At 50.5% G+C, this 26557-nt stretch overlaps 1 protein-coding gene across 1 annotated transcript in view; it reads right to left on the bottom strand.

Annotated features, from left to right (window-relative positions):
• The window catches only part of SLC24A4 (solute carrier family 24 member 4), a 184085-nt gene that overhangs the window by 32833 nt on the left and 124695 nt on the right, over positions 1-26557 (bottom strand). Inside the window, exons 8-12 of the mRNA XM_065906763.1 lie at positions 23979-24004; positions 21437-21490; positions 19494-19636; positions 14208-14377; positions 10510-10714 (exon numbers count right to left, since the gene is read on the bottom strand). Of these exons, the coding sequence (XP_065762835.1) occupies positions 10510-10714; positions 14208-14377; positions 19494-19636; positions 21437-21490; positions 23979-24004 (598 nt within the window). The remainder of the gene's footprint in view (positions 1-10509; positions 10715-14207; positions 14378-19493; positions 19637-21436; positions 21491-23978; positions 24005-26557) is intronic.

The following is a 26557-nucleotide window of genomic DNA, read 5'->3' as shown; positions in this document are numbered from 1 at the left end:
ACTCTGTGGGAAGTAGATAGGATCAGGGCTGTGATTAAGCTGAGCTGCCAGGCTGAGGTTTGGGAGGAAGGGGAAGACAGAAGGGGAGCATGTGAGAGAAAACAAGAGGCTTCGGCGAGGTCGGAGGCAGGACCTGCTGGGGGCTGACATGGAGACGTGGGCAGTCAGGCCTGAGTGCACAGAGACCAAAGGCCCAGAAGAGACTGGCAGCCCAGTGTAGAGACTAGAGAGCTTGTGAGGGGCTGTGAAGGGCCGTCCCCAGGGAGGCAGCCTTGGCTTGGTCTCCCCCTCTTACCGCAATCAGGCACCATGGTGCAGCCTCTGGGGCCCTGTTCATGCTTTCCCAAGAAGTGTTCTCCCCCTGGGAAAAGGGGGAAAGACCAGCATGCAGACCAGGATCCCCCAGCCAGCACAGAAGCCAGGCCCAGAGCTCCCTCAGCGGGCGCAGACCAGCTTCTGGACTAGATGTAAGTGGGTCCCAGAGCTGAGGTCGGTGAGTCACCTCTCTTGTTCTAAAGATGACCCCAAGCTATGACCAGTTCTGCACTCCACTGCAGGAACCTCAAAGCTTGGGGCCAAAGAGCTGTCTGTCCTCTGTCACTCGTGACTTTGTGGCAGGGGGTGGACCTTCAACCTCTCTGAGCTACTCCATCCTCAGCTGTGACATGATAACTTCCCCCATCTCACCCACCCCAAGGATCTATGGGGAAACAAAAGAAAGGCAAGAAGTACGAAGCTGACCATCCTGCTTCTGAAGATTGCACCTTGAGTCTGGAGGCCCTGGGGAGTGAAATAAGAGCCAGGAATGCTTTCTGATCCTCCTCCCTCTTGCCTTAAACATCCAGCAAACATCCAGGGCAGGGCTGTGGGTTCCCAGTGCTGACGAACCCCGTAGACACAGCAGCTGGCTGCCTCCTCCCCTTCCTTCCTGCTGCCCCTGTATTCCAAAGCACACACTCCAGCCTGGCAGAGGGCCCTCCTGGCCACAGTCAACACTGGGACAGGCCGAGGACAGCCCTCAGGGCGCAGGCAGACCTGGGGTACCAGCCCTGCCTGAGGCCCTGGTTAACCTGTGTGCAGCTACCTGGGAAATGGGGACCACACCAGACACGCGGCAGGGCTGTGTGCAGACTCTAAGCACCGAATATAAGGTGTGTATGGCCCAAGCTCCATGAAGAATGTGTCTGCCAAGCTATAAGTCAGGGCCCAGCCCTCTCCTCTGCCTCACTATGAGATTGGAAGCCACATGAGCCCCTCACCAGGTCTGCTCTGGCCTAAGTCATCAGCAAAGAGCAGTTTCATGGCTTTTTTCCAGGCATTCCTGCAGCTCCCAAGGGAGTGGATATGCTGAGCCAGCCCTCAGCAGCCCCCACACCAACCCCCTCCTAGGGTGTCCATAGAGGCACTTCCCAGACTCCCTTGCAGTTGAAGTTCTAGACTCGAATTGGGCTCCTTACTTTGAAAAACAGACTGAGGGGCTGGGCCACCTTTCTGCTGCTTTCCATGCATGGCTGTGAAGCAGGCCTCTGGGGATGCTGTTTCGGCTACAGCGGTGCATTGCTGCCCAGAAGCTAGCTGAGTGGGCACCAGGGATGCCTTCTCAGGCTGACTAGCAGCCCGGTGGCAGCTGCTGGTGGCAGCAGAGCTGTGGCAGTGGCCTCCTGGTCCCTGGGTCGTGACTCTGAGTGTGAGTTCTTGTACACTTCAGCACTCCCCAGACCCCCACCTCCTTGATTCTGGGAGAGGTGGTGGCAGTCAGTTCAGCGGGAGTCATTGCTGATACCCAGCCTGGAGTGTCCTTCCCACCACTGCGTAAGGGACCCACCTACTAGGTCTATCAATTTCTATTTCTCCCACATCAACAATCAGTATCCATCATCTGATAATGCCTGAGGCACCTGTCACAGACCCACAAGGGGTGCAGGTGTGTGTGCTCAGCATCCCTTCTCTCCAAACAATCCTCCCTCCCAGGGGCCACCAAAGCCATGCTGGCCAGCATGGCTACTGACCAGGGGTGGACCCCTGCCATCTGGACTGATGGCATTCTCCCTCTCAGGACTCTGGAATTCAGATGCAACACCAAGTGAGGGAGGCAGGAAATAGCAAAAGTCAGTCTGGGGTCAGTGGGAGGCCACGGTCTGCCATGGGCACTGACTGTGGATTTGAGAAAAGCCAGTCTACAGCCAAGGAGTAGAATGAGACAGGCAGGCACGTGAAAGGAAGACAAGAGCCAGGAAGAGCCTCAACACGAATGGAGGTTTTGAGTCCAGCCTCTGGGTGAGTCCAATTGTTTGTGGGATCCAGAACACACCCCTATATCCTTATGATTACAAAGGTCCCCTTTTATCTCAAAGGAAGCTCATGTGGGCTTCTGTTGCCAGCATCCATAGACACTTCAGGCCCCCAGCACATGCCCAACCCACAACAGGTCCTGAGCCCCTTCACCTCCCACCTCCCAGTTTGGACTGTGCTATTCTGGCTGTGGGGTGATCACAGAGTAGATTCCAGGGCAGGTGGCCCAGATGTCTGGCTCCATCCTGTCAATATTGACCCCTGGGCAAGCCCCGGCCCCTCAGTTTTCTGCTTTGGAATACAAGAAGGCTGATCTAAAATCCCCCAGACCGCTTTTAACCAGAGTATTCAGAGACCATTCAGAGATCATCTGTTGTTAACCACAGAGAATTCAGAGGAATATTGCTTTCATTTAGATTAAAAACAACCCCCCCCCCAAAAAAACCCTCTTTCACTATTACACTTTAGCAGCTGTTTTTATAAACCACTTATCACCAGAAAGCGAAGATAATCCAAATGTCCATCCACTGATGGAGAGATGTGGCACATCCATACAATGGAATATTATTCAGCCATGAAAAAGGAACGAAGGACCGACACAATGTGGATGAAACTTGAAAACATCATGCTAAGAAGGCAGACTCTGGGAGACAGTGAAGGACAGGGAAGACTGGCATGCTGCAGTCCAAGGGGTCACAAAGAGTCAGACATGACTTAGCAGCTGAACAACAACAACAAAGAAGGCAGACACACAAGGCCACTTATTAAATGATTCCATTTATATAAAATATCCAGAATAGATAAACCCAAAGAGACAGAGTAGATTAGCAGTTGCCAGGAGATGGGGGGGAGGATGAAGAATAATTGCTAGCAGGTAGGGGGCTCCTTTGGGGGTGCTAAAGAAAACCGATTGTGGTAATGGTTGCACAACTTTGTGAGTAGATGAAAAGCCACTCAACTGTGTACTTCAAAGGTGTGACTATTACGGTAAGTAAATTACACTTCAATAAAGCTGCTATATTAAGAAACTACAGTGCTCAGCCAGTGTTTGTTCTAATTAGGTGTGAGTTGACACCTCTGGGCTCCACAGTGACTGATAAGGCCACTTCTTTGAGATCGTGACCTTGACTTACGAGACAGTCTACAGACTGTATGATTTCTCTGGCGACTCCCACGACCCAGGCAAGAACAAACCATTTTCACTGTGAAGTGCTGTGTGCCTCTGGGGGCCCGGAGCAGACAGAAATTGGGTGTGGAATTTCACATGTACGTGAGCCCACGGCACCAGCAGCTTCTCCTCCGTGTTCCCAGCCATGCCCAGTGGCTAAGAGGAAACAGCTGGGCCCGGGGTTTTCTAGAGCTCCATTTCTGCAGCCACCCGTACTGGGCTCAGAAACTAAGCAGACCCCTCCTCTCCCAGCCAGCACGGCTCTCTAGTTCCCTGTAGGGCAGAGAAAGATGGGGTGGGGTGGGGAGAAGCCCTCCTAGAAACTTCCCGAAATCCTCAGACAGCTTGTGCTGAGTTTCCTGATGAAGAAAATGTTTAGCTGTGTCATCCGAGGCCTGAAGAGAGCGTGCCAGGTCCCCAAAGGCCTATAATTCAACTCAATTTAACATGGTTTCTTAACACAGACAAGCTCCTTGGCACCTATGTACCAGCTAGAAAACACCATGGACAGAGACAAGCATTTTCTTAAGGATTCCACAGGACGCAGAAGAATCCACTGGTTGGCCACAGTACTGTCCCTTAAGAACGTCTGGGGTGAAAAATGCCCGTGTGGGGTGCTGTCCCTTCTTCCTGTGTGATCGTGGGCAAATAAACCTCTCTGAGCCTCAGCTTCTTCACCTGGGAAATGGGGATAGTGACAGTACCCACCCTCCAGGGCTGTCCTGAGGACTGAATGAGTGTGTGTGTGAACCACCCTGCCCGATCCATAGGAAGTGCTCAGTAAACTTTATCTTCGGTTACCATTCAAGGGCTTTCCCGGTGGCTCAAGTGGTAAAGAATCTGCCTGCAGTGCAGGAGACCTGGGTTCGACCCCTGGGTCAGGCAGATCCCCTGGAGAAGGAAATATTTACTCCAGTATTCTTGACTGGAAAATTCCATGGACAGAGAAGCCTGGTAGGTTACAGTCCATGGGGTCAGAAAGGGTCGGGCATGACTGAGTGACGAACACACACACGGTTCAAGAACCTCCAAGGGCCTAGATTTCTGCTCCTGACTGGACCAGCCCGGGGTGGCACTTGTCGATCAGGAGGCTCAGGGTGAAATGGTGGCTCCCCACATAATAGTGGTGTGACTCGGGAAGTCCCATAGCCTCTTGGAGCCTCAGTTTCCCTCTCTGTAAAATGGGGGTAATGGTAATGCCTCCTTCTTAAGATAGCTGCAAGGATGGAATGAAAATGTACAGTACAAAGAGACAGTGGTTAGTCTGGGCCACCCAGGTTGGAAACCCTTGTTTTCCTCTTAGTAACTGGGTGACTGTGGGCAAGTCACCTAAGCTCTCTGTGCTTCCGTTTCCTTCTCTGTAAACTGGAGATGATCATCATCCCCACCTTATGTATTGTCATGAGGATTAAATGAGGGAATACATGTAAAGCTCTTAGAAAAGGACATGGCACACAAAAGCCCCAGAAAAGCCCTGTAAGAATTCCCTATTTTTCGTTCAGTGCCCGACATACAGCAAGTCCCCAGTATATGTGGCCACTTACAATAATGGTGGACATGAGGGCCAGCATCCCGGACACAAGATATGATTTCCTTACCCTTACGGGAGCAGGGGGAGTTCAGTTGGAGGGCAAGGGGTGTGGTCCATGGGGCAGGAGAATGTCCCAGGCAGTACATCAACCACAAACAGCATGTATTAAGGGTTTTCCCCAGCCAGACTGGGGCTCAGGGTCACTGGCTGGACATTGCAGGGCAATGCCTGCACTGCAGACCACAGTTCCCATGCGAGAAGGAGCTGCTTCTGCTTTTCCTCTCCCCCAGCCAACAGCTGGCCCAGGAGGCCCAGTTACCAGCCTCTGTGGCCTGAAGTGGGAAGAGCACAGCTGCCCCACGTGTAGATGTAAATCCAGCATCAGACTGGGTGGGCACGGGAGCCAGGCTACGGCTAGGTGCCCTCGGGCACTGGTCTACAAGTCCAGTGACGCATTATGTGGGTGGGCAGAGCCCAGGGGCCACAGGCTGGCATTTCCACCACCCCCACCCTTCAGCTGTGTGGTGAGAGCAGGAGATGATACATAAAATGTATCGTGCGGTCATCTGCTCAGATTTAACCCACATGCCTGGAAGTTCCCAGAATCCATGGGTGTCCTGTTTCTACCTGGATCACCAAGGCCCATAAGAGTCTGGTACCCAAATATTTACTGACTGAAATAATCATCTTGTCTGCAAAGTACCTGAAGCCCAGTGCCCGGCACAAAACAGGTGGATAGCATAGTAGATACCAGTTCCCTCTTCCTGACTCTGGGAATGGCCACGGTGCCAGACCTCCAGGGATTCTGACTCCTGTGAACTTTCTAGAACATCATTTATGGTGCAAGAAGGAGAGAGCGTGAGAAGCTGAGTGTAACAGAAACCATGTGATTAAAGCATGTTGTCATCCATGGTGGCCCTAGTGATAAAGAACCTACCTACCAATGCAGGAGACATAATGGACACAGGTTTGATCTCTGGGCTGGGAAAATCCCTTGCAGTAGGAAATGACAACCCACTCCAGTATTCTTGCTTGGAGAATCCCATGGATGGAGAAGCTTGGTGGGCTATAATCCATAGGGTCGCAAAGAGTTGGACACGACTGAAGCGCCTTGACATGCATGCATGTCATGCAAAAGAACACTTACTGAGCACCCATGTGTCACAGTGCACAGAAAGGGTGAATAATGACCTATGTACTGCTTACAGAGGATGCCTTCACCCCATCTTGTGGATGAGGAGTTGGGGTTTAGGAGATGAAACAGCTTGCCCAGAGTCACAGAGCTGGTGAATAGTAGAACCAAGATTCCAACCCAGGACTTCTAGCCTCCAGTGCCTGCCTCCCAGCCTGTCCCCAACCACACAGAAGAGCTGCACATCAGACAGCCTGGGCTCATTCCTTGATATCCGCAGCCACGTTAGTTCTTTTTCTTTTTTTTTTTTTTTAATTTTATTTTATTAGTTGGAGGCCAATTACTTCACAACATTTCAGTGGGTTTTGTCATACACTGACACGAATCAGCCATTGAGTTACACGTATTCCCCATCCCGATCCCCCCTCCCACCTCCCTCTCCACCCGACTCCTCTGGGTCCTCCCAGTGCACCAGGCCCGAGCACTCGTCTCATGCATCCCACCTGGGCTAGTGATCTGATTCACCATAGATAATATACATGCTGTTCTTTTGAAACATCCCACCCTCACCTTCTCCCACGGAGTTCAAAAGTCTGTTCTGTACTTCTGTGTTTCTTTTTCTGTTTTGCATATAGGGTTATTGTTACCATCTTTCTAAATTCCGTATATATGTGTTAGTATGCTGTAATGTTCTTTATCTTTCTGGCTTACTTCACTCTGTATAATGGGCTCCAGTTTCGTCCATCTCATTAGAACTGATTCAAATGAATTCTTTTTAACGGCTGAGTAATATTCCATGGTGTATATGTACCACAGCTTCCAGGAACAAGACAGGGGTGCCCACTCTCACCACTACTATTCAACATAGTCTTGGAAGTTTTGGCCACAGCAATCAGAGCAGAAAAAGAAGTAAAAGGAATCCAGATAGGAAAAGAAGAAGTGAAACTCTCGCTGTTTGCAGATGACATGATCCTCTACATAGCAAACCCTAAAGACTCTACCAGAAAATTACTAGAGCTAATCAACGAATATAGTAAAGTTGCAGGATATAAAATTAATACACAGAAATCCCTTGCATTTCTATACACTAACAATGAGAAAACAGAAAGAGAAATTAAGGAAACAATACCATTCACCATTGCAACAAAAAGAATAAAATACTTAGGAGTATATCTACCTAAAGAAACAAAAGACCTGTACATAGAAAACTATAAAACACTGATGAAAGAAATCAAAGAGGACACAAACAGATGGAGAAACATACCGTGTTCATGGATTGGAAGAATCAATATTGTCAAAATGGCTATTCTACCCAAAGCAATCTATAGATTCAATGCAATCCCTATCAAGCTACCAACGGTATTTTTCACAGAACTAGAACAAATAATTTCACAATTTGTATGGAAATACAGAAAACCACGAATAGCCAAAGTAATCTTGAGAAAGAAGAATGGAACTGGAGGAATCACCCTCCCTGACTTCAGACTCTACTACAAAGCCACAGTCATCAAGACAGTACTGGCACAAAGACAGAAATATAGATCAATGGAACAGAATAGAAAGCCCAGAGATAAATCCATGAACCTATGGACACCTCATCTTTGACAAAGGAGGCAAGGATATACAATGGAAAAAAGACAACCTCTTTAACAAGTGGTGCTGGGAAAACTGGTCAACCACTTGTAAAAGAATGAAACTAGAACACTTTCTAACACCATACACGTTAGTTCTGAGTGGAACATATCCTCCCCTCTTCCCAGCGCCCTGCCCCTTATCCCTCCCCTGGCCCCAGCTTCCTTCCTGGGCCCCAATTTAGGGGAACACTAGCTCCACCCACCCCTAAAGCCCCTCAGGGCCTCCCCACGGTCTCAGATCGTTGTGATGCCACAGCCGGTTGTTTAGTCGCTCAGTCGTGTCCAACTCCTTGCAACCCCATGGACTGTTGCCCACCAGGCTCCTTTCTCCATGGGATTTCCCAGGCAAGAATACTGGAGTGGGTTGCCATTTCCGTCTCCTGGGGATCTTCCCAATCTAGGGATCAAACCCATGTCTCCTGCGAGTCTCTTGCACTGCAGGCAGAGTCGTTACCACTGAGCCACAAGAGACAAGCTGAAAAGATGACGAGGATGAGTGGGTGGATGGAGGACCTGCAGCTGGCTATGCAGAATTTCTCACAGGTGCTGTGTCACGCTGCCTGGCTCCACATTCCTGTGAACCCCTGTCCACACTGGCCTCAATTTCCCCTGGCCACTGGACACACCTAAACAGGCAGCAGCCACACAACCCTGCTCCCTCGCCCCCGCTTCTCACATTGAAGTTAGAGGAGATGGAGAGGAAGTACTTGCGGTTTCTCAGGGCGCCACCTGGAAGCACTTCCGCAGGGACACAAAGGGAGCTTCCGCAGGGACACAGGAAGCCCCGGCCCATTCCAGAGGCGAGCCCTGGGCGGAAGCTCTGCTGCGGGCCAGCCCAGAGGAATGTCCCGGAGCCTCTGGCTTGCAGAGGAATGTGGAACCAACTTCATCAGGAAGTTCCCACCCGCCAGGAAAGGCGGAGCTCCCTGGGAACGGGGTTCATGGGTGCAGAGAACCTGGGAGCGATCTGGTCCCAGCCCTGAAGAGAGCAGCATTCCAAGCTCCTCACCTCAGAAGGTGACCTGCCCAGAGTCCCTGCAGGGAGCTGGACCCAGTTTCCCACAAGCCACTTCTCTAAGAGGCATCAGATCCTGGCACCAGGACGAGAGGCCCCGGGGACCACCCAATGCAGTCCTGCCAAACTCAAAGCTTCAAGGAAATGGAAAGATGAGCTGCCCTTAACATGAGGCTGCCTCCCTTTGCAGAACGACAGCTGCCTCAAAGGGCAGGTCCCTTCCCTGGTTTCCTGCAGAGCCCTGGACAATAAGCGGGGTCAGGAACAGCATCCAGATGAAGTGGCAGTAGGGGGTGGTGGTGATGACCCCGTCAGGCCCCACATCTGTAAAACGGGGATTCCATCCACTTCCTGGGGCTGGAGAACAGGACCCCTGACGGGTAGCTTCTTCTCAATCTGAACCCCCGGCAAGGTAGGCTGTTTCCTGGACCATGTCTGCATCTTCCTCCCTGGGACCATGCTGCTTCTCCTCTCCTCTCCCCACCCCAAGGCATCTCCCAAATCAGTTGCCATCTGTGAGCCTGCTGTTAAACACAGGAATCTTTTTGGAAAAACGTCAAATTTTGGACTTGAAAATCTTGGAATTCTGCTCCCTCTCAGGATGGCAGGACACCAAGAAAAAACCTCCGAGATGGGGCCAAAGAGTTCAGGCCTTCATTTCCCATCATGGACTGCAGAGGAGTTTGGCTAAAGATGAAGACAGATTGGGTGTGTCTGGGGATGCTCTCACACACAAATTCCTGAAATCATTCACTTGATGGACATCTCCTAAGCACCTACTATGTGTCAGGCTTGGGCACCGGGGATACAACAGTGAATGAAATGGACAAAGATACTTGCTGGCACGGAGCAGATATTTTGGCCGGGGAGACACACAAGATTAAAAAAATATACAAAGTGCTTAAATTAGGGTGGTCAGAGAAGGCCACACCAAGAAGGTGACATTTAAGCAGAAACCCGAGGAAGGTAAGGAAGCGAGTGATGCAGGTAGCAGAACAAGGCACATTTCAGCAAACGGCAAGTGCAAAGGTCCTGGGCAGGAGCATGCCTGCTGCTTCCTGAGGACGGTGAGGAGGCCAGTGTGGCCGGAGCAAAGGTGAGGTCAGCTGGCAATCAGATGACACGGCCCATCCAGGGAGATGGGAGGACACTTGGGCCTGGGGCAGAGCCACCTCTGCTCTAACTTATTTATAGGTAGGAGTTATCGCCAAACACATAAGGTGTAACTGTCTAAAGATCATGTGTGGCTTTAGCGTATCCTGCCCCAGCAACTATGCAACACACGGGCAAAATGGCCTGCCCACGCGGGAAGGGCTGGAGAGTCTGAGCGTGTCCATGAAAATAACCTATGTGCTTGCTTTTTCTCACTGCACAAGAAAGTCCTGCTGCCCCGGGCACTCGTGTGCAGTTACGAGGGGTTACTGGGGCATTTCCCAGGCCTCCACTTGGCCAGCTGTCTGGCACCCCAGGCTCCCCAGCCCTGGGCAGTGCCTGCCTCCTATGGCGGCTCTAACCCACAGTTCAGCACCGAGGAGGTGTTCATTGAATGACTTAACGCCGGGCCCTCACACCAGCCTCCCCCGCCCTCCTGGGTCCGGCTCTCCATCCTGAAGACCCGGACTTGGACCCTCGGAGCCCCCAGCAGTGTGGCCTGAGAGCCCTGGCCCCTGAAGACCCGGACTTGGACCCTCGGAGCCCCCAGCAGTGTGGCCTGAGAGCCCTGGCCCCAGGACTCACCAGGCATGGAGAAGGGGGACAGGAAAGCGGCCTCCACGGGCTCTGGCTCCTGGGGAGGCGGCGGGGGCTGCGGCGGGGGCTCTTGGTCCCGCTGTGGCTCTTCCAGGTTTTCCACGGGCACATTCCCGTTCTCGATGCTCTCGTGTCTCCCGTTCTGAAGCGGCTTGCTGCTCACGCCGTTGGCTGAGTTGATCAGCCTCTGCCTCTGTGTGGACAGTAGGCAAGACAAACACCCAGGCATGTGACAAAGCTGCACCCTGCTGCTTGGCTCCTCACAGGCAGGTGGCACTTAAGGGTTTCTAGAACAACACCCCTGGCTTCGGGTTTGCCTGAGACATGGCTCCAGGACCTTAGAATCCAGCTAAGTTTGCTCATTTCCACTCGGACCAGTATCAGCGAAGGTACTGGTCAGAGCCCAGGGTTTCTTCTTAGTGTCAACCTGACAGACTAGCCCATGACACTGGATAAAAGCACATTCTGACGTTCCCAGTGGATGGTCATAAACCCCCAGAAGACATTCACAGGAGAGGCTTTGCATAGTTAAAAAATCTTATTTCAGGTATATCATGCAATAATTGCATTTACATTGTGTATGATGGTCCAGTGATGGTTCATATTAAGATGTAGAACATTTCCAGCCTCTCAGACAACTTGCTAAGGGTCCCCTCTCTCCAGAGGTAATTAAGGTAACCCCATTCTGACTTTTATACACATCAATTAAGTTTTTCCTGAACTTGAATTTCCTATAAATGGATTAAGAGAGGACATATTATTTTATATTTGGCTTCTCTCACTCAACCTAATATCTGTGAGGTTCATCCACCTTGTGGCATGAATCAGTAGTTCGTTATTTTCCAGGGGTTTATAGTACTCCACTGTGTGAATAACACACAGTATGTCCTTTGCCACTTGATGGGTATTTGGGTTATTTCCTCTTTTTGGTTATCAGGAAGAATGCCATGACCATGCCTTTTTGTGGACATATGAACTCATTTCTCTGGGGTATTTATCTAGAAGTGGGATTGTGAGATCGTAAGGTAGGTGCAAGGTGAACCATTTCACACTTGTATCAGAAACAGATTATAATTTCAGTTGCTTCCCATCCTTGTCCATGCTTGATATTGTCAATTTTTCCCATTTTAGTTATTCTGGTGGATGTGTGGTGGAATCTAATTGTGGTTTTAATTTGCATTTCCCTTTTAATTTGAGCATCTTATAGGGTTAGTAGCCATCTGAAAGGCTTCTGCTGTCCAAATCTTTCGCTATGTGTAATGGGTATCCTCTGAACCAATCAAACCTCTTCCCTCCCCTATTTCCTTATAGCTGTTGACCAACTTTGCCTTCTTTCCACCCAAGCAGAAGCCAAGTCAGTGGGTTTCTACTAAACTGGAGAAAGGCAGAAACCACATACCAAGAAATTAACAGGTTTCCATGTTTCTGAAAATGTTTGCCTTTGCACAGCTCATCTTTATCTGGCTCTCATTAAAAATATTTATGCTTTAGGATTAAAGCCCTGTGGGTAATAATCATCACACATGGACACAAAGCTCCTTCACAGTTACATCAGCAGGAAACCAAGAGTCAGTACACAGGCCCCCAAGGCAATACTCCATAACTGTGTGCCTAACACTTATCCTTGTGGTTACTGGAAGCAAAAAGATAGGCAAAAAAGTCATTACTACTTAAAATGGAAACATGCTATTTTTCCAAAAGAAAGAGGAATTGACCATTAACTGGCTTCATATTGGTTTTAGGCAGGGACTCCTACATCATGAAGTCTAGGATTGGGTGGAAAATCTAAAACTTTTTTTCCTACAAACGTGTCCACAACATTTAGCCACCTAAAACAGAAAAGTGATCTACATCTGAGACGCACGTCCAGGCATAATATTTTACTAACCAAGAAGGGGTAAATGAAATGTAAGGGGTCTTCCTTACAGTCAAAATAAAACAAAACAGGGAAAAAAAAAAAAAAAAAAAAAAAAACAAACAAAACACTCTGCAAATAGCTGTGTTGCAGGGAAGAACCAATTCTGACTCCATGATGGATCTGTTTGACTTCAACCTTTGAAAAATTACATTTTTCACCTGCAGCCCACCAGGTTCCTCAGTCCATGGGATTCTGTAGGCAAGAATACTGGAGAGGGTTGCCGTGCCTCCCACCCAAGGGGATCTTCCAAGCAGAGTTTCTTTTGTCTCCAGTATTAGCAGGTGGGTTCTATACCACTAATGCCACCTGTTGTTATTATAATCAAACATAATAACCTGCTTCAGGGAACCCTGGGCCAGGAAGATCCTACCTGGAGAAGGGACTGGCCACCAGCTCTAGTATTCTTGCCTGGAGATTCCATGGGCAGAGGAGTCTGGCAGGCTACAGTCCATGGGGTTGCAAAGAGTTGGACATGACTGAATGACTAATAATTTTCAGGGAACCCTGACCCTCTTCCTGAAGAGATGAACACATTCCCTCCCTAAAGGCCTGCCTCAGGGGAGCCTGCCCCTCTGATTAACACATCACCCCTCTTCCCCCAGGTTGGCCATTCCAGGAGATTTCTGCAAGATAGAGGTCTTTATTTACTTAATTATCCCCCTCCCCACCTCTGTCCTATTGAGACATTAGTCTGCCATCTTCTCAATCAATCGCTTTCCAAATAATGTCCAAGTCATTGCTTCAACACCTAATCTCTCAGTTAATTGGCCTGTCCTGTGGTGACAGGCTAAGTTTGGACTCAGCAACAGCTGTGCAAGGACAGAATTGTAAGGAGGTGGGGCGTGACTCAGTAGGAGTATGAACGGTAGCAATGGGAAGGGGGTCATGACTCTAGCTTTATAGGAATCAAGAGAGAATTATCCTTGGAAAAAGAAAATCTGCAGCTATCTTGAGGTTGCATTAAAAAAAGACATAAGTTATAACACTGGTAGCTCAGCTGGTAAAGAATCCGCCTGCAATGCAGGAGACCCTGGTTCAAGTCCTGAGTTGCGAAGATCCACTGGAGAAGGGATAGGCTACCCACTCCAGTATTCCTGGGCTTTCCTGGTGGCTCAGCTGGTAAGGAATCTGCCTGCAATGTGGCAGCCCTGGGTTCAATCCCTGGGTTGGGAAGATCCCCTGGAGAAGGGAGCAGCTACCCACTCCGGTATTCTGGCCTAGAGATTTCCATGAACCATGTAGCCCATGGGGTTGCAAAGAGTTGGACACAACTGAGCGACTTTCACTTTCACTTCACTATCTCGTTATAACAAAGGAGGTGATGGATCCACATGCTGAGAAGACAAACCAGAAGGCTTCTATAGTTTTTCAGTTTTCTTCTAGAGTTGCTCTAAACATAGAGAATAGGTGTGCATTCTTTTTTTTTTTTTTGCCCTGAGTAACATTAAAAAGAAAACTCTGTACTTCAGACCAGTCTTTCTCCAATTAGTCTTTCTCTAGTACTTGACAAAATACCTAGCGGAACGTGGCAGACATGGTATTCAATTGCTATCTGCCTTAAACTCCTTCCCGATAGGATCGTTTGCTGCCTGTGGGTGCTGTCTGGGCTTCCTTGCTTCACCAAGTGCTGTGATAAACACCAGCCTGGCAGAGGACACTTCGGGCCCAACGCCAGGAAGTGTCCCGACAAGCCAGGGCTTCCTGCAGTGCTGGAACCCATCCAAGGCCTTGGGCTCGAGTGGTCTCATGGGCCTTGAAGGAAACTTACCTCATTAATTATGATCCTGCTGGCCATCCGCAGACGAGTCCTGGGCCCAAATTTATTGGTGATCATGACGCGTAAGCCTGCCTCTGGGAAGGTGAACTTGGGAGGGCTGGAACTCATGACCTCGTCCACCATCACCACTGGGTTTTTGTTGTACTGTGGCTCCTCCTTCACTATATTGAGCACAAAGCCATGATTAGGGCTGAGAACCCCCAGGGCAAAACCCCAGGGCTTGGGTGACTGACATCCCCCCAAGGTGCAGACTTCTTGAGCTGTGGTCTCAGCAGCTGGTAGCCACATGGGAGCCTGGCTGCAGATCCTCCCATTAGTAGAGCAAAACACCTGGGTCTGAACCCCCCACAAGTATTGAACAGATCCCCAGGGTCCCCCTTTTACAGGATCACTCGCACATCTTCAGGGCTAGTCCCTCTGCTGACTGATGACCCTCTCTTCTGGGGCCCAGTCTTGGCTAAATGCAAGGGTCTTTCAGTTCCTCACCTAAGCCTCATGGGGCAGCCCACCTACAAGTGCACTGGATCCCTGCCACCTCTCACCAATGACTCTGAGCGGGACCTTTCTTCCCCACCATTTACAGAGGCTCACACAAAACTTAACAAATGGACAAGGGTCCCCTAAAGGGAAAAGGCTGGGAGGTAACAGAGAGCACTAGTTCTAAGCTTCCTGTGAAGCTACCTGCTCTGTTTTAGAGGAACAATCTCCACCTTGCACACAGTATGCTTCCAAATTTGTTCTCCATGAGGCGGTAGGCAGCGAGGTCAAAGATCTGGCTCACAGGCCCTGACGAGGCAACTGAGACCGAGGAGAGGAGCCTGCTTGTGAGGGGTGCACAGTGAGCTGCTGGCCAAGACCAGTGTCTCCAGTGAAACCAGCATCCTCCAGCAGGGAGGCCACTCTCTCTGACCCTTTGCTTCCACTCATGAGGCTGAAGACCAAATCTCCTTGGTCCCTGGACCTTCCCCGCCACTTTCAGGAACATGCTCTGGGCTGGAGTCCCTGGGGGACTTGACAGTTAACTCCAGAGCCCAGGAGGGTCCAGAAATAGAAACACTCCTGAACACAGCACACAGAAGCAGGGGAGACTTTCCCCTCCGAGGGGCTGCCAAAGCAGGCATGCCCGTCCCTCTCCACTGGTCACCAGCTCCAGAGGAGTGTCCTTCCTGGATACCAGGGTAACTAGCAGCAGTCAGAGCAAACCTGCATGAGAGTTAATAGCACAAACACGAACAAATGCACACTAGACACACACACCCTCACCCAACAGGCAGCAAGGCTCAGCAGACAGGAGGCATGTGGTTAGAACCAAAGCCGGGAGGACCATGCATTTGTGGGAGGCAAATATTAACCGCCAATGAGGCGTGCATTGGAGTCGTGGGTTCTGTTTCTTAAATGCATGTGTTATTGCTTGGGTCAAAGCAGATTACTTACAATTTAGAAGAGAAGTGTTAAGGAGACAAAGGCCAACAGAGATTGCAGAGATGATTAGCGTGCGGTGGACGCCGGGAGTCTGGGGCAGCATTCTTGATGGTGGCCAAGATGCCGGGGGTTATGTGAAGGAGGGTGTTAGTAGGGGGACTTCAATGCTCGGGACCTCTGGCCTTGGGGACGGCCCCTCTCCTGGCTGAACCCCACAGCTCGGTTCTACCCTGAGGAGCAGGACCCTTCATGCCCGAGGCCCCGCCCTGTGGCAGGAAAACTGGAATCTCTCTGTCAACTACACATTGGTGCCTGTGCATCTTTTTTAGTTGACACCCCCGTCCTCTGGAGCCCCCACCTCCAAGGGAGGGGAAACCAGGAATACATCCACACACTCCATAGGCAAAGCCAGCCCTGTCACAGGCATCGCCTTGGGGAACAATTGGGCTTAGGAGTAGGGAAAGACCATGATACTTGGCTTCTTGGGCATCTCGTCCTGGCACCACCCACCACCTGCTTAGAAGGTAACCCAGTCAATGTCACCATGTTGCCCCAGAAGTTCAATCTAAGGCCAGGTATCACCTGCTCCCTCCCCGTTCCAAGACAGAGTTGTATCCAGGGCCAGGGAAGCTTGGAAAGGTCCTACAGTGAGCCCAGCTGGTGGTCAAAATGGTCCCGGCTATCGGGTCATGTGCAAGGCCCCCTGACAGCCAGAAAGGAGAGGCCAGACCCCCCCAGCCATGACAGGAAATGGGGTGCCTGCCTGCCTCCATCCTGGACACTTTTCTTGGTGTATTGTGCTCTGCTTTCTTGAGCAGAATTGAAGTGTGGTATAAAAAATGTGTAAAACTTTTAGGGAAAAAAAAAAAACTGCATGGAGAACAAAACTGGAGGATGCTATTCCCCCTAAAAGAGAACACCAGCTTGTGCTGATCTGGTGAGCTGAACTGCATGATCTTTAAAAGCATTCAAGTACATAATGGCATTTTATAGGAGTGCGGGGTAAAAAGACAACGTCTCCTTTCCTGTCAAGTCATTGGGTTAAAAAAAAAGTTTGATTTTACATCTATGGGAAATACCCAAACTGCAAAATAGCAAAATCAGGGTTTTGTGTGTGTGTGTATCTTCCTGAAAGCATCTCTAAGCCAGCAATCTTTGACAACCCTGAATGGGGTGGTTTATGTGACCTGCCTGGAGGACCAGGGCAGATGAGCTCTGAGTTTGAAAGATTCTGTGGCAACACTGTCAGAAAAGGTAAAATCACGAAGGCCTGTTCTCCTCGGGCCACTCCCAGCCCCCACTGGGGTGTAATCTCCTGCCCCAGTCAATCTGCTTCTAGGGGACAGTTCCCTTCAGTGAGTCACAAACACTTGCCCCGCTTGCCCCCCATCCCCCACCCTGTGTGCACGTTGAGCAAGTATTGGGTCGGCCAAAAAGTTCGTGTGGAATTTTCCTTAATATGGGATGGAGGGTCCGAACGAACTTTTTGGCCAACCCAATCTGTTCTGTCCCGTCTCAGGTAACCCCCAGGGGAAAGGCACCTGCCGTGGGTGCTGAGTGAGGGACGGATCTCTCCACGTGGAAGGAGGAAGGCTGCTGGGGAGAGGCGCCCACCAAAGGAGAGCCAGGAAGGAGGCCTGAAGAGCACGGGCCCGAAAGGAGCAGCCACCATCCGGGCCTGCATCTCTGGGCTCCAACCTCTCCGATTCCAGGCCTATGTCCCCCAACCCTGCCCCAGCCCGTTTCCTCCTTGGCTTTTATCTAAGTGCGTTCACCCTGATAAGAGCTGGAGGGAGACCTATGTCCCCTCCTTTCCTTGGCCTTAGGGGACCGTCTTGTGTCTAATATTTCAATTTTCCAGAAATTGTCCTTGACCCTGAGGTTTGGGGGAAAGCAATAAACTTGTGGGAAATCCTACTGACATGGATACAGAAGTGGGGGCCATCAGAGAGCACCGGGAAAGGCCCCACGTGGCCTCAGGGCAGCCTGGATTTGCCTGGAAGAGGAAGTGCTCACATCCCTGACACGTGGCACGGGGGACCAGCCTCCTCCATCAGCCACACGGGCAGCAGGTAGCTCCCGGGGCTGGCACCTGAGGATGCGGGCATCTCCCACTGGCCCGAATGACTCAGCACATGGAATCGCTCCCCTCACCACGAAGGTCCGGAGGACCCCAGGAACCCTGATCTCAATGTACGAGGATGGACAGGAAGAGCCTCTGTCTTAAGAAAATGTGAGGGGTGGGGACCCGCCTTGGAGCCGCCGTGTCTGTGGAGCTAAAAATCCCAGACAGCGTCCACACTGTTCCCTCCCCGCCCCCGACAAGGCTGTTCTGGAAACGGCTCTCCTCTGGGGCAGCCTGCTCACGTCTAAGATACATGCACACGCCACAGGCCCGTGCTCTGCTGGCCTCCTTCCTGGGGCCCCCCGGGGTGGGCCTGTGACCCTGGCTGCACCCATATCCTCTTCCCAGCACCCTTCCTCCTTCCACGTGGAGAGATCCATCCCTCACTCAGCACCCACGACAGCTGCCCTCCTCCTGGGGGTTACCTGAGACGGGACAGAACACATTGGGTGGGCCAAAAAGTTTGTTCGGGTTCACCACACCATCTTACGGAAAAATCCAAATGAACTTTTTGGCCAACCCAGCACTTGCTCAGAGTGCACATGTGAGGAATCTCCTACCCTGATCCACCCCAGGGTGAGGGCTGGGGAAGTGCCTAGGAGTATAGATTTTGGCCCCTACGGGTCCCAGACACGGGCAAACAGTCCCCTCTGAGCCTATAGGAATTAGGAATTAAAGTGACCTAAAAGAGACAGTGACTTGCCCAAGGCCGTGAGGAATAAAAGGAAATACCCCCCAGGAGGCTGGTCCATGGTGCTTTTTCCTGGTTAAAGGAGACCTTTACCAATACCGTGGGTGGAACTTGTTGGCAATGCCAGTTAAAGCTGTTTTTTCCCCCGGATCCTAACTCCAAGAACTATTCAGACCTTAGCATAAGTCTTGGGAGGGAGAGGGCATCAATGCTGTTGTCTCCCTGGCAGAACTGCCCCGCTGGATGGAGTTACCAGGTAACCAGTTACCAGATAACTGGCTGGGTTAAGAATTGAGAATATGGAATTCCCTGGTGGTCCAGTGGTTAAGACTCTGAGCTTCCACTGCAGGGGACATGGGCTCGATTTCTAGTTACCAAACTAAGATCCTGCATGCAGCAAGGTTCAGCCAAAAACTAAAAAGAATTGAGGACAAGGTTCCCAAGGCAGGAACTGGTCAGGCCCAGACATTTGGGGGTACTTGACAGACTCAGGCTGGCTTCAGAGCCCCAGAATCCCCAGACAAGGGTCCAGAGAGCAGCTGAGGAGACCAGACTGCAGCCCCCAGGAGAAGGGGCTTCCAGTGGGGCTCTTGGGAGCAGGTCTGGAATTCCTCACCAGCTCCATGGCATCCTTCCCAGCCTTGCTGTTCCTCTGGGCAATGAGTCAGCGGTCTCTCTAGAACAGAGCTCTCCAGATCTGGGTCTGGCATCTGAGAAACCACAGGGAGACCCCACCTGCTCTACCTTCCCAAGTCCTCAGCTTCCTGCCACTGGCCTTTGACCCGGGTCAGATATATGGTTCACTGTGTTTCAGGAAAGCCAGGCAGGCCTTGAGTCTTCCTCAGGAGGCCTGGGGTGACCCCTGGGGACATGACTGTGGACGCTGGGCTCATTCTTGTCCCATCTGAGGCACAGTTCCCACATCACTTGCCCTCCTCATGTAGGGTCCTGGGACCAAGGGAGACAGTGACAGCTTATGGTGTGTGTGTTTGTGTGGTTTTAATGGCACGTTCGCCCGCTCCTGTCTGCTCAGCCTTACCTTGCCCCAGCAATGGCAGGGAAGGGTCATCAGAGCTACTATCACAGTAATCATTACCATCCTCCAGCTCACTGTTGACCGTGTTGCCATTTGCAATAGTCTTTTGTTTGATTGTGAAAAAGGCCTGCATCTTCACATTGTACCTGCAAGTGAGTTAAGGTGGGAGGTCAGAGCTGCAGGAAGGACTGGGCAGGGGAGTGGGCAGGGGCCTCTCCCCACCCCCCTCCCCTGCGCACCTGCAGCGAGCTTGGCCTTGGGTGAGGGGGTGGGGCACTAAGGGTTTTTTTTTTAATTTTTATTCGATTATGTTAATAGTTGCTTTACAATGTTGTGTGAGCTTCTACCGTATAGCAAGTGAATCAGCTCCGTACACAGAGATATCCCCTCTTTTTTTGCGACTTCCTTTCAATTAAACTTATCCCAGAGCCATGAGTAGGGTTCCCTGTTCTATGCAGTAGGTTTCCCATTATCTGTTTTACACATAGTGTCAATAGAGTATTTATGTTAGTCCTAATCTTTTCAGCTGAGCTGACAGAGTTTCCTGACAGGAACCCTGGAACAATGGGGCCTGCCCCTTTTGAGTGGGCTTCCTGGGGTCACAAGAGACCTTTTAGCTCAAGAAAAGGACTGACGCCTTCTTATGCGCACCATAAGCCTGTCCTCACGAAAGCAGCTCAGCCCAGCCTCGGGAGAGGCTCGAAGCAGGCGCTCCCAGGCCTGGCCTTGCTCCCGTGGGTGCCCGGAGGCCCTGTCCCCACAGAGGGGAGACTCCGTCCCAGACCCCGGGCTGGCGGCCTCACCCAAAGGCACTCAGAGAGGAGACCTTTCAAGACAATTCTCCTGCAGCTTTGACAGCTTACCATCCATTTTTAGAAAACACGATACGTGTTTTATATCAACGTGGGGATTCATAGTCTCATAAACCTCAGTGGTGTTTTCTTTTTTAATTATCTGCGGAGGTGTGAGGAGAAAATTAAAAATCTGAATGTGGCTTAGCTCATGGGTAGCTTTTTTTTTTTTTCAATTGTGGAAAAATACATCTGACATAAAATTTTCTATTTTAACTATTTTCCATTTTCAGGGTCACGTTTGGGTGGCCATAATTACATCTCTAAGGTGGTGCAACCGGTCGCCACTATCGAGTCCTCAAATTGTTAGTATCTCGAGCAGAACTCGGGTCTCATTCGTCAAGGAATCATTAATGACGCCCTCCCCCAGGCACCCGGTAATCAAGCTCTCATCTGCGGCCTGCCTCTAGGAATCTGAGTCTCCTCAGTACCTCACAGAAGTGGAACGGCCCGGTGTTTGTCCTTTTGTGATCTGACTCCTTTCACTCGGTATAATGCCCTCAAGGTTCACCCACATCATGGCATGAGTCATACTTTCCTTTTCACGACTGACTGCTACTCATCATGGGTAGTTACGAGATGATTCTGACCCGGGGAAGCTTCCGGAGGCCTCACGGGTGCACACCCCCCCCAGTGTCTGCACCTTCAGAACGGCCTGCGGTGCCGCTGCAGCTGTGCAAGGTGACAGCCTCCAGGGGTGGCATGTTACGAGTCTGGAGAGATTGGAGCTGCCTGGCTCTTTCCAAAGAGCGGCATTAAATTATCAGGGGATTTATAGAGACAGCAAACAAGGGCAGTCACCCTGGGGCCAAGGGTGTGGAATTCGGTGAGAGAGAGGTCCTTGGTTGTTATTCGTTCGGGGAGCAGCCTCAGTCTCCGGCCCCCAGCCGCCCGCCCTGGCCCAAATGTGGACGGTACCCCAAAACACAGTCTGAATCTCTCTCTCCCACCTTGGCTGCCCCAGCAGGGTGTAGAAAGGGGTGGCCAAAAATGACCAAAAGGGCTAACAGAGGTTTTCTTCTGGCTCTGATGAAAGGCCGCAGCAGGCATGGAGCCAGGGGTGAGACAGCCCAGGAGAGGAGAAAGTGGACTTACTTCATGATCAGGATGTAAAACACGTACAAGATGATGAGCACCAGGCCTTCCCACCTCAGAGAGAGAAAGGAGACCGGTTAGAACCAGGGAAGCCCGCGGCTGGGAGTGCCCGGCGCGGCAGGTGGGGCAGGGCGGGGTGTCCTGTCACCTTCCCTGACCCAGGACCCAGCCTGGTGGACGAGCCGCCCAGCCCCCAGCTGTCCGGCAATCTGGCACTCGCTCGGTAACAGAGAAGGCTGGGGTGGGGTCTTCTCAGCTACAGGGGCTCAGCGGGACTCAGGAGGAGCTCCTCTAGCTACCTAGAAAAGGGAGGAACCACCTCATCCCAGGCCTTCTCTGGGAGCTCAGCCGGTAAAGAATACATCTGCAATGCAGGAGACCCTGGTTCGATTCCTGGGTCAGGAAGATCCTCTGGGAAAGGGACAGGCTACCCACTCCAGTATTCTTGGGCTTCCCTGGTGGCTCAGATGGTAAAGAATCCACCTGCAATGTGGGAGACATGGGTTCGACCCCTGGGTTGGGAAGATCCCCTGGAGAAGGCAGTGGAAACCCACTCCAGTATTCTTGCCTGGAGAATCCATATGAACAGAGGAGTCTGGGAGGCTACAGTCCATGGGATCGCAAAGAATCAGACACGACTGAGTGACTAAGCAGAGCACCTCTTCCCAGGGAAGGGAGGGGAGTGGCCAGGGGTCATGCAGACTTGATCCTAAAGGGCCCTGTGGTCAAGCGAGATTCCGGCCAGTGACCAGAGGAGCTGGGGTCAGGTGGCAAGGAACCCAAAGAACTGCCTGAAGAGACAGGCCGAGCACAGTAGCCTCTTGGGTAGAACACGGGTTGGGGGCCAGTGGGGTGGGGGCCTTTCTGGGGTGCACTCTCCCTGTTGTCCTGCAGAAGCAGCATCCAGCCCCACACGCGATAGGGATTTCTGTAGCTCCGAACAGAAGCCTCTGGGCAGTCCCATGGCTTAACTTGTTGGATCATCTGAGTAATGTGTCCTGAAGACCTACTAAGTGCCCAGCATGAGCTATACTCATTTTGGGGAGCTCTTCCTCTGCTGACAGAGCCCAGAGCTCAGCAGAGCGATAAAGGGGTTTGCAAACAATTTGACCACCCCCTCAGAACTCCGTCTACAGGTGAGGAAGAGGAGACCCAGAAGAAAGAGTCTTTCTGGCTCACAGGGTGAGGCAGACCCAGAACCAGCATGCTCTGCTCCCATAGCATGCAGCTGCTCACATCAGGCCTCATGAATACATTCCCACAAATGATCACATACAGGATACAGATCTCAATCACTGTCAACGAAGAGAATGTTTTTATGGCTTGTGGAAGATATTGGGTTGGTCAAAAAGTTTGCTCGGGTTTTTACCATAACATATTATGGAAAATACGATGTGATGCTAAAGCTCTAATACTTTGGCCACCCAATGTAAAGAGCTAACTCATTGGAAAAGACACTGATGCTGGGAAAAACTGAGGGCAAGAGGGGAAGGGGGCTGCAGGATGAAATGGTTGGATGGCATCACTGACTCAATGGACATGAGTGAGGAAACTCAGGGAGATAGTGATGGACAGATAAGCCTGGCATGCTGCAGTCCATGGGGTCGCAAAGACGTGGACAAGACTTAGTGACTGAACAGCAACATCATGGGGAGAATCTGAATGAACTTTTTGGCCAACCCAATATATTCATGCCTTAAAGGTTACAGTGGAAATATCAACCTTCTCTTTAGAAGTTTGTGCCTTTTGTATCTTAATTAAGAAATCATTTCCAACCTCAGTGTCATAAAGACGAATTTTATATTCTACCCTGAAATGCTTTAATTTTGCTTTTTGCAGCAAAATCTTGAATTTATCTGGGATTTATTCTTGTATAAGGTGTGAGGGATCTACATGGATTCTTCGTTTTTGCAGAATCTGAGGCTTCCCTCCTCCCCATCCCCAACTCTCTGCCTTGTAATGATGCCCCAACTCAGAACTGCCCATTACTGTGTTCTCGGTTCCATATTCTGCATTGGCCCATCTTTATTTCTGTGCTAAACATCATACTGCTTTCATTATTTTAGCTTTATAAAATATCTTGCTATCTGGCAGGGTGGTAATATTAAGGAAAACAATCTTTGTCACTTTGAAAAGATAGATAAAGTTATGACTGCTTAGAATGATACCCTTTTGGGGATGTCCCTGGTGGTCCAGTGGTTAAGAAGTCACCTTCCAATGCAGGGGATGTAGGTTCCATCCATAGTTGGGGAACTAAGATCCCACATGTCACAGGCAATTCAGCCCGTGCACCACAAATAGACAGCCCATGCACTCTGGGGCCACGCCACAAGTAGAAGCCTGCGCACTGCAATGAAGATTCCGTATACTGCAACTAAGGCTCTATACAGTCAAGAATAAATAAATAGTACAAAAGAATGATAGCCTTTTTTACTTTCACAAGTTCTTATATTTGTAAAAAGAATTTTTAAAAAGATTCAGTGCACCCAACAAACAAGGATACTAACGAAAAGTGAAAAAGAAACAAACGTTTAAAACTTACCATACAATTTCTTCATCATATATGAACTGGGAAGGCAAAAGAAACAAGAGTGGGGGACAGAATTACTCCAAAAGAAAAACATACACAGACCCCTAAGTACCGTGAGGAGACGCACACCAGCTTGTTCTGATTTTCACAGAAAGCTGGCACCTCTCTTTGGGTCTGGGCTTCTCAAATGTAGAAGTGACTCTTCCTTAGTGGAAACCTCGGTCTGCAGATGCTGCAGGGTGAGGCCTAGTATGGGTCTCCAAAGAGAACTGGTCTGGCCTTCTGATAATCCAAGTAGCCATGGGGGCCCATCTGCAGGGGTCTGCCCTCATTAATGGAACAGGGTTGCTAAAATCAAGAATCTTAAAAACTGAAAAGGTATCTCTGTATGTCTGTGCCTGCATATCTATCTATCTATCTATCTATCCCTCCCTCCCTCCATCTTTGGTACTTCTATGTGGGGTGGGATGGGGTGGGGTGGGGTGGGGAGGAAAGGGTGTCATTGTCTTAAAAATAAAGAATAACCCCTTTGGAAGCCCTGAGGACAAAGGACCCACTTGTACCACTTGAAGGGAGGCCGGGGTTGATGGCGAGGTTGCCACAGCTTCGTAAGAGGGCATTAACATTGCCCAACATCTCCACCCAGCATCCCCTATGTGGGATGCAGACAAATGATGCCTTTGTGGTCCTGGGAGGCATCCTGTAACCGCCCCGGCCAGGCCCAGTGCACACAGGAGGGGACTGTGTCCACCAGTCAGATCTTGGAGACACTGGGGTCCCCACACACAAGGCCAAGACAGGCCACGGGCTGCAGACTGGGTTTGGGCCACTGCACCCTCTGCTGGTTGTCGGGAGGGCAGCACACACAGGATCTGCTTTGGGAGGCCACTCAGACAGGGTCATCCTGGCTGAGCACTGCTCTGAGGCTCCCCAGACTCAAGGCTGAGGAAGAGGCAGAGGGGAGCCTGGTATCACCACCTGGGGAACCTGGGGGACACTTATGGGGACAGTGTCAGCTTTTTATTACCCAGTGGAAGGCTACTGGCATTTAGAGGATGAAGACCAGGGACACCAGTCAGTCTTGAACATGTAAAATGTTTCTCCCAGAGGAGTTATCCATATTTGACACACATCTTAAATTTCCTGCTAGATATTTAAGCCAGCAGCAAAAAGAAAAAAAAAATGACCTGAGCCTTGAACTTAACTCCATTTTATAAACCAAAGTATTTTTACACAGTTTTAATAAATACTTAATTTTCCAGTGAGTTAGCTATCACACACGTGGAAAGGGATGACTGTACTTGGCTCAGTTTAGGATTTTATCGGGAGTCATTCATAATTTTGGAAAATTCCATCATCAATGTCAACACCACTCACGGGGAGGCCAGTCCAGCATATCAGCCTGCACTGGGAGCCATAGGGCCTGGAGACTTCCTGTATGAGGGCAACAGATTACATCACTCAGCGTTCTAGCATCTTCCTGCCCAAACAGTGATACACTAGATGTATTCTTTTATTAAGAATTACTTTTGTCTTTTATGATATAGTTTGGGCATTATGCTGATTTGGTAAAATCATATATAGGTAAATTGTTCTACCTCTAACTTTCATTTTTGGGGGTGTGGTGGGCTGTCTCTCAGATACCTGACATTCAAGCTCCCCTTGTGTATGTGGCCTGATCTTAGGGATCTGCTCCTAACAGAATATGGCAAAAGTGATGGCTGTCACGTCCGAGATTCGGTTACAGACAGACTGTGGCTTGCATCTCGGCGCCTCCTCGCCCTTGCTGGGATGGGAAGCAGTCCCCAGTGATGTGAGTTGTTCTATGGACCAGCCTGAGGCCCGCCCATTGCCTCACGAGGGATCTTGAAAGCAGATTGCTGTCCAGGGGAGCCTTGCCATAACTGTATTCTGGCTGGTACACCGGTGAGAGATCCTCAGCCAGAGGGCTTGGCTAAGCCACTCCCAGATCTGATCCATAGAAAAAGGGGGCAATAAATGTTTGCTGTCTTAAGCTGCTGAGAGTTGAGGGAAATTTGTTACATGGCAAAAGCTAATTAATACAAAGATCATGGTTATCAAATCCAGTTGGCTCTAGATGTCCTTAGGTGGAGAACTATTCTAGAACACATTTCATACTCTGAGATCTGGGCATGCCACATGCATCTGCCCTCTTGATATGACCTGCCCTCATGCGCTCACTTGAAAGCTGCTTTTGGATGGAAACTGCTCCCCTGCGGATGGTCCTCGGCAGTAAACCGTGTCCTGGGCTTCACTGCTGTGTCACCGTCGCGTGCTATGTATGATGTCACCCCAGCCCTCAGGGGTCCCTGTTTCAGGCCCTCTGCCTTTTCTGCCCACATCCTTGCTCCCAGCTGCCTACCCTGAGGGCTCCCAGCTGGTCTCTCTCTTCCCAGCTCTGCAGTGAGCTGGGAGACCAGAAACTCTGCTCCTTAGGAAACCGGCTCTAAGTGAGGATCTGAAAGCCTCTGATGAGCACATTCTTGAGCTTAACTGCATCAACCATATGATGCCTGCTTTAGCTTTTTCAAGGCCTTTCTGCCCTCAAGGTGGTACCTGGATGTGATTGA

Source organism: Muntiacus reevesi, chromosome 15, assembly GCF_963930625.1.
Source record: "Muntiacus reevesi chromosome 15, mMunRee1.1, whole genome shotgun sequence".
Lineage (NCBI taxonomy): Eukaryota > Metazoa > Chordata > Mammalia > Artiodactyla > Cervidae > Muntiacus > Muntiacus reevesi.
The sequence above is the reverse complement of the archived record's forward strand: the minus strand, read 5'-3'. Positions and strand labels throughout refer to the sequence as shown.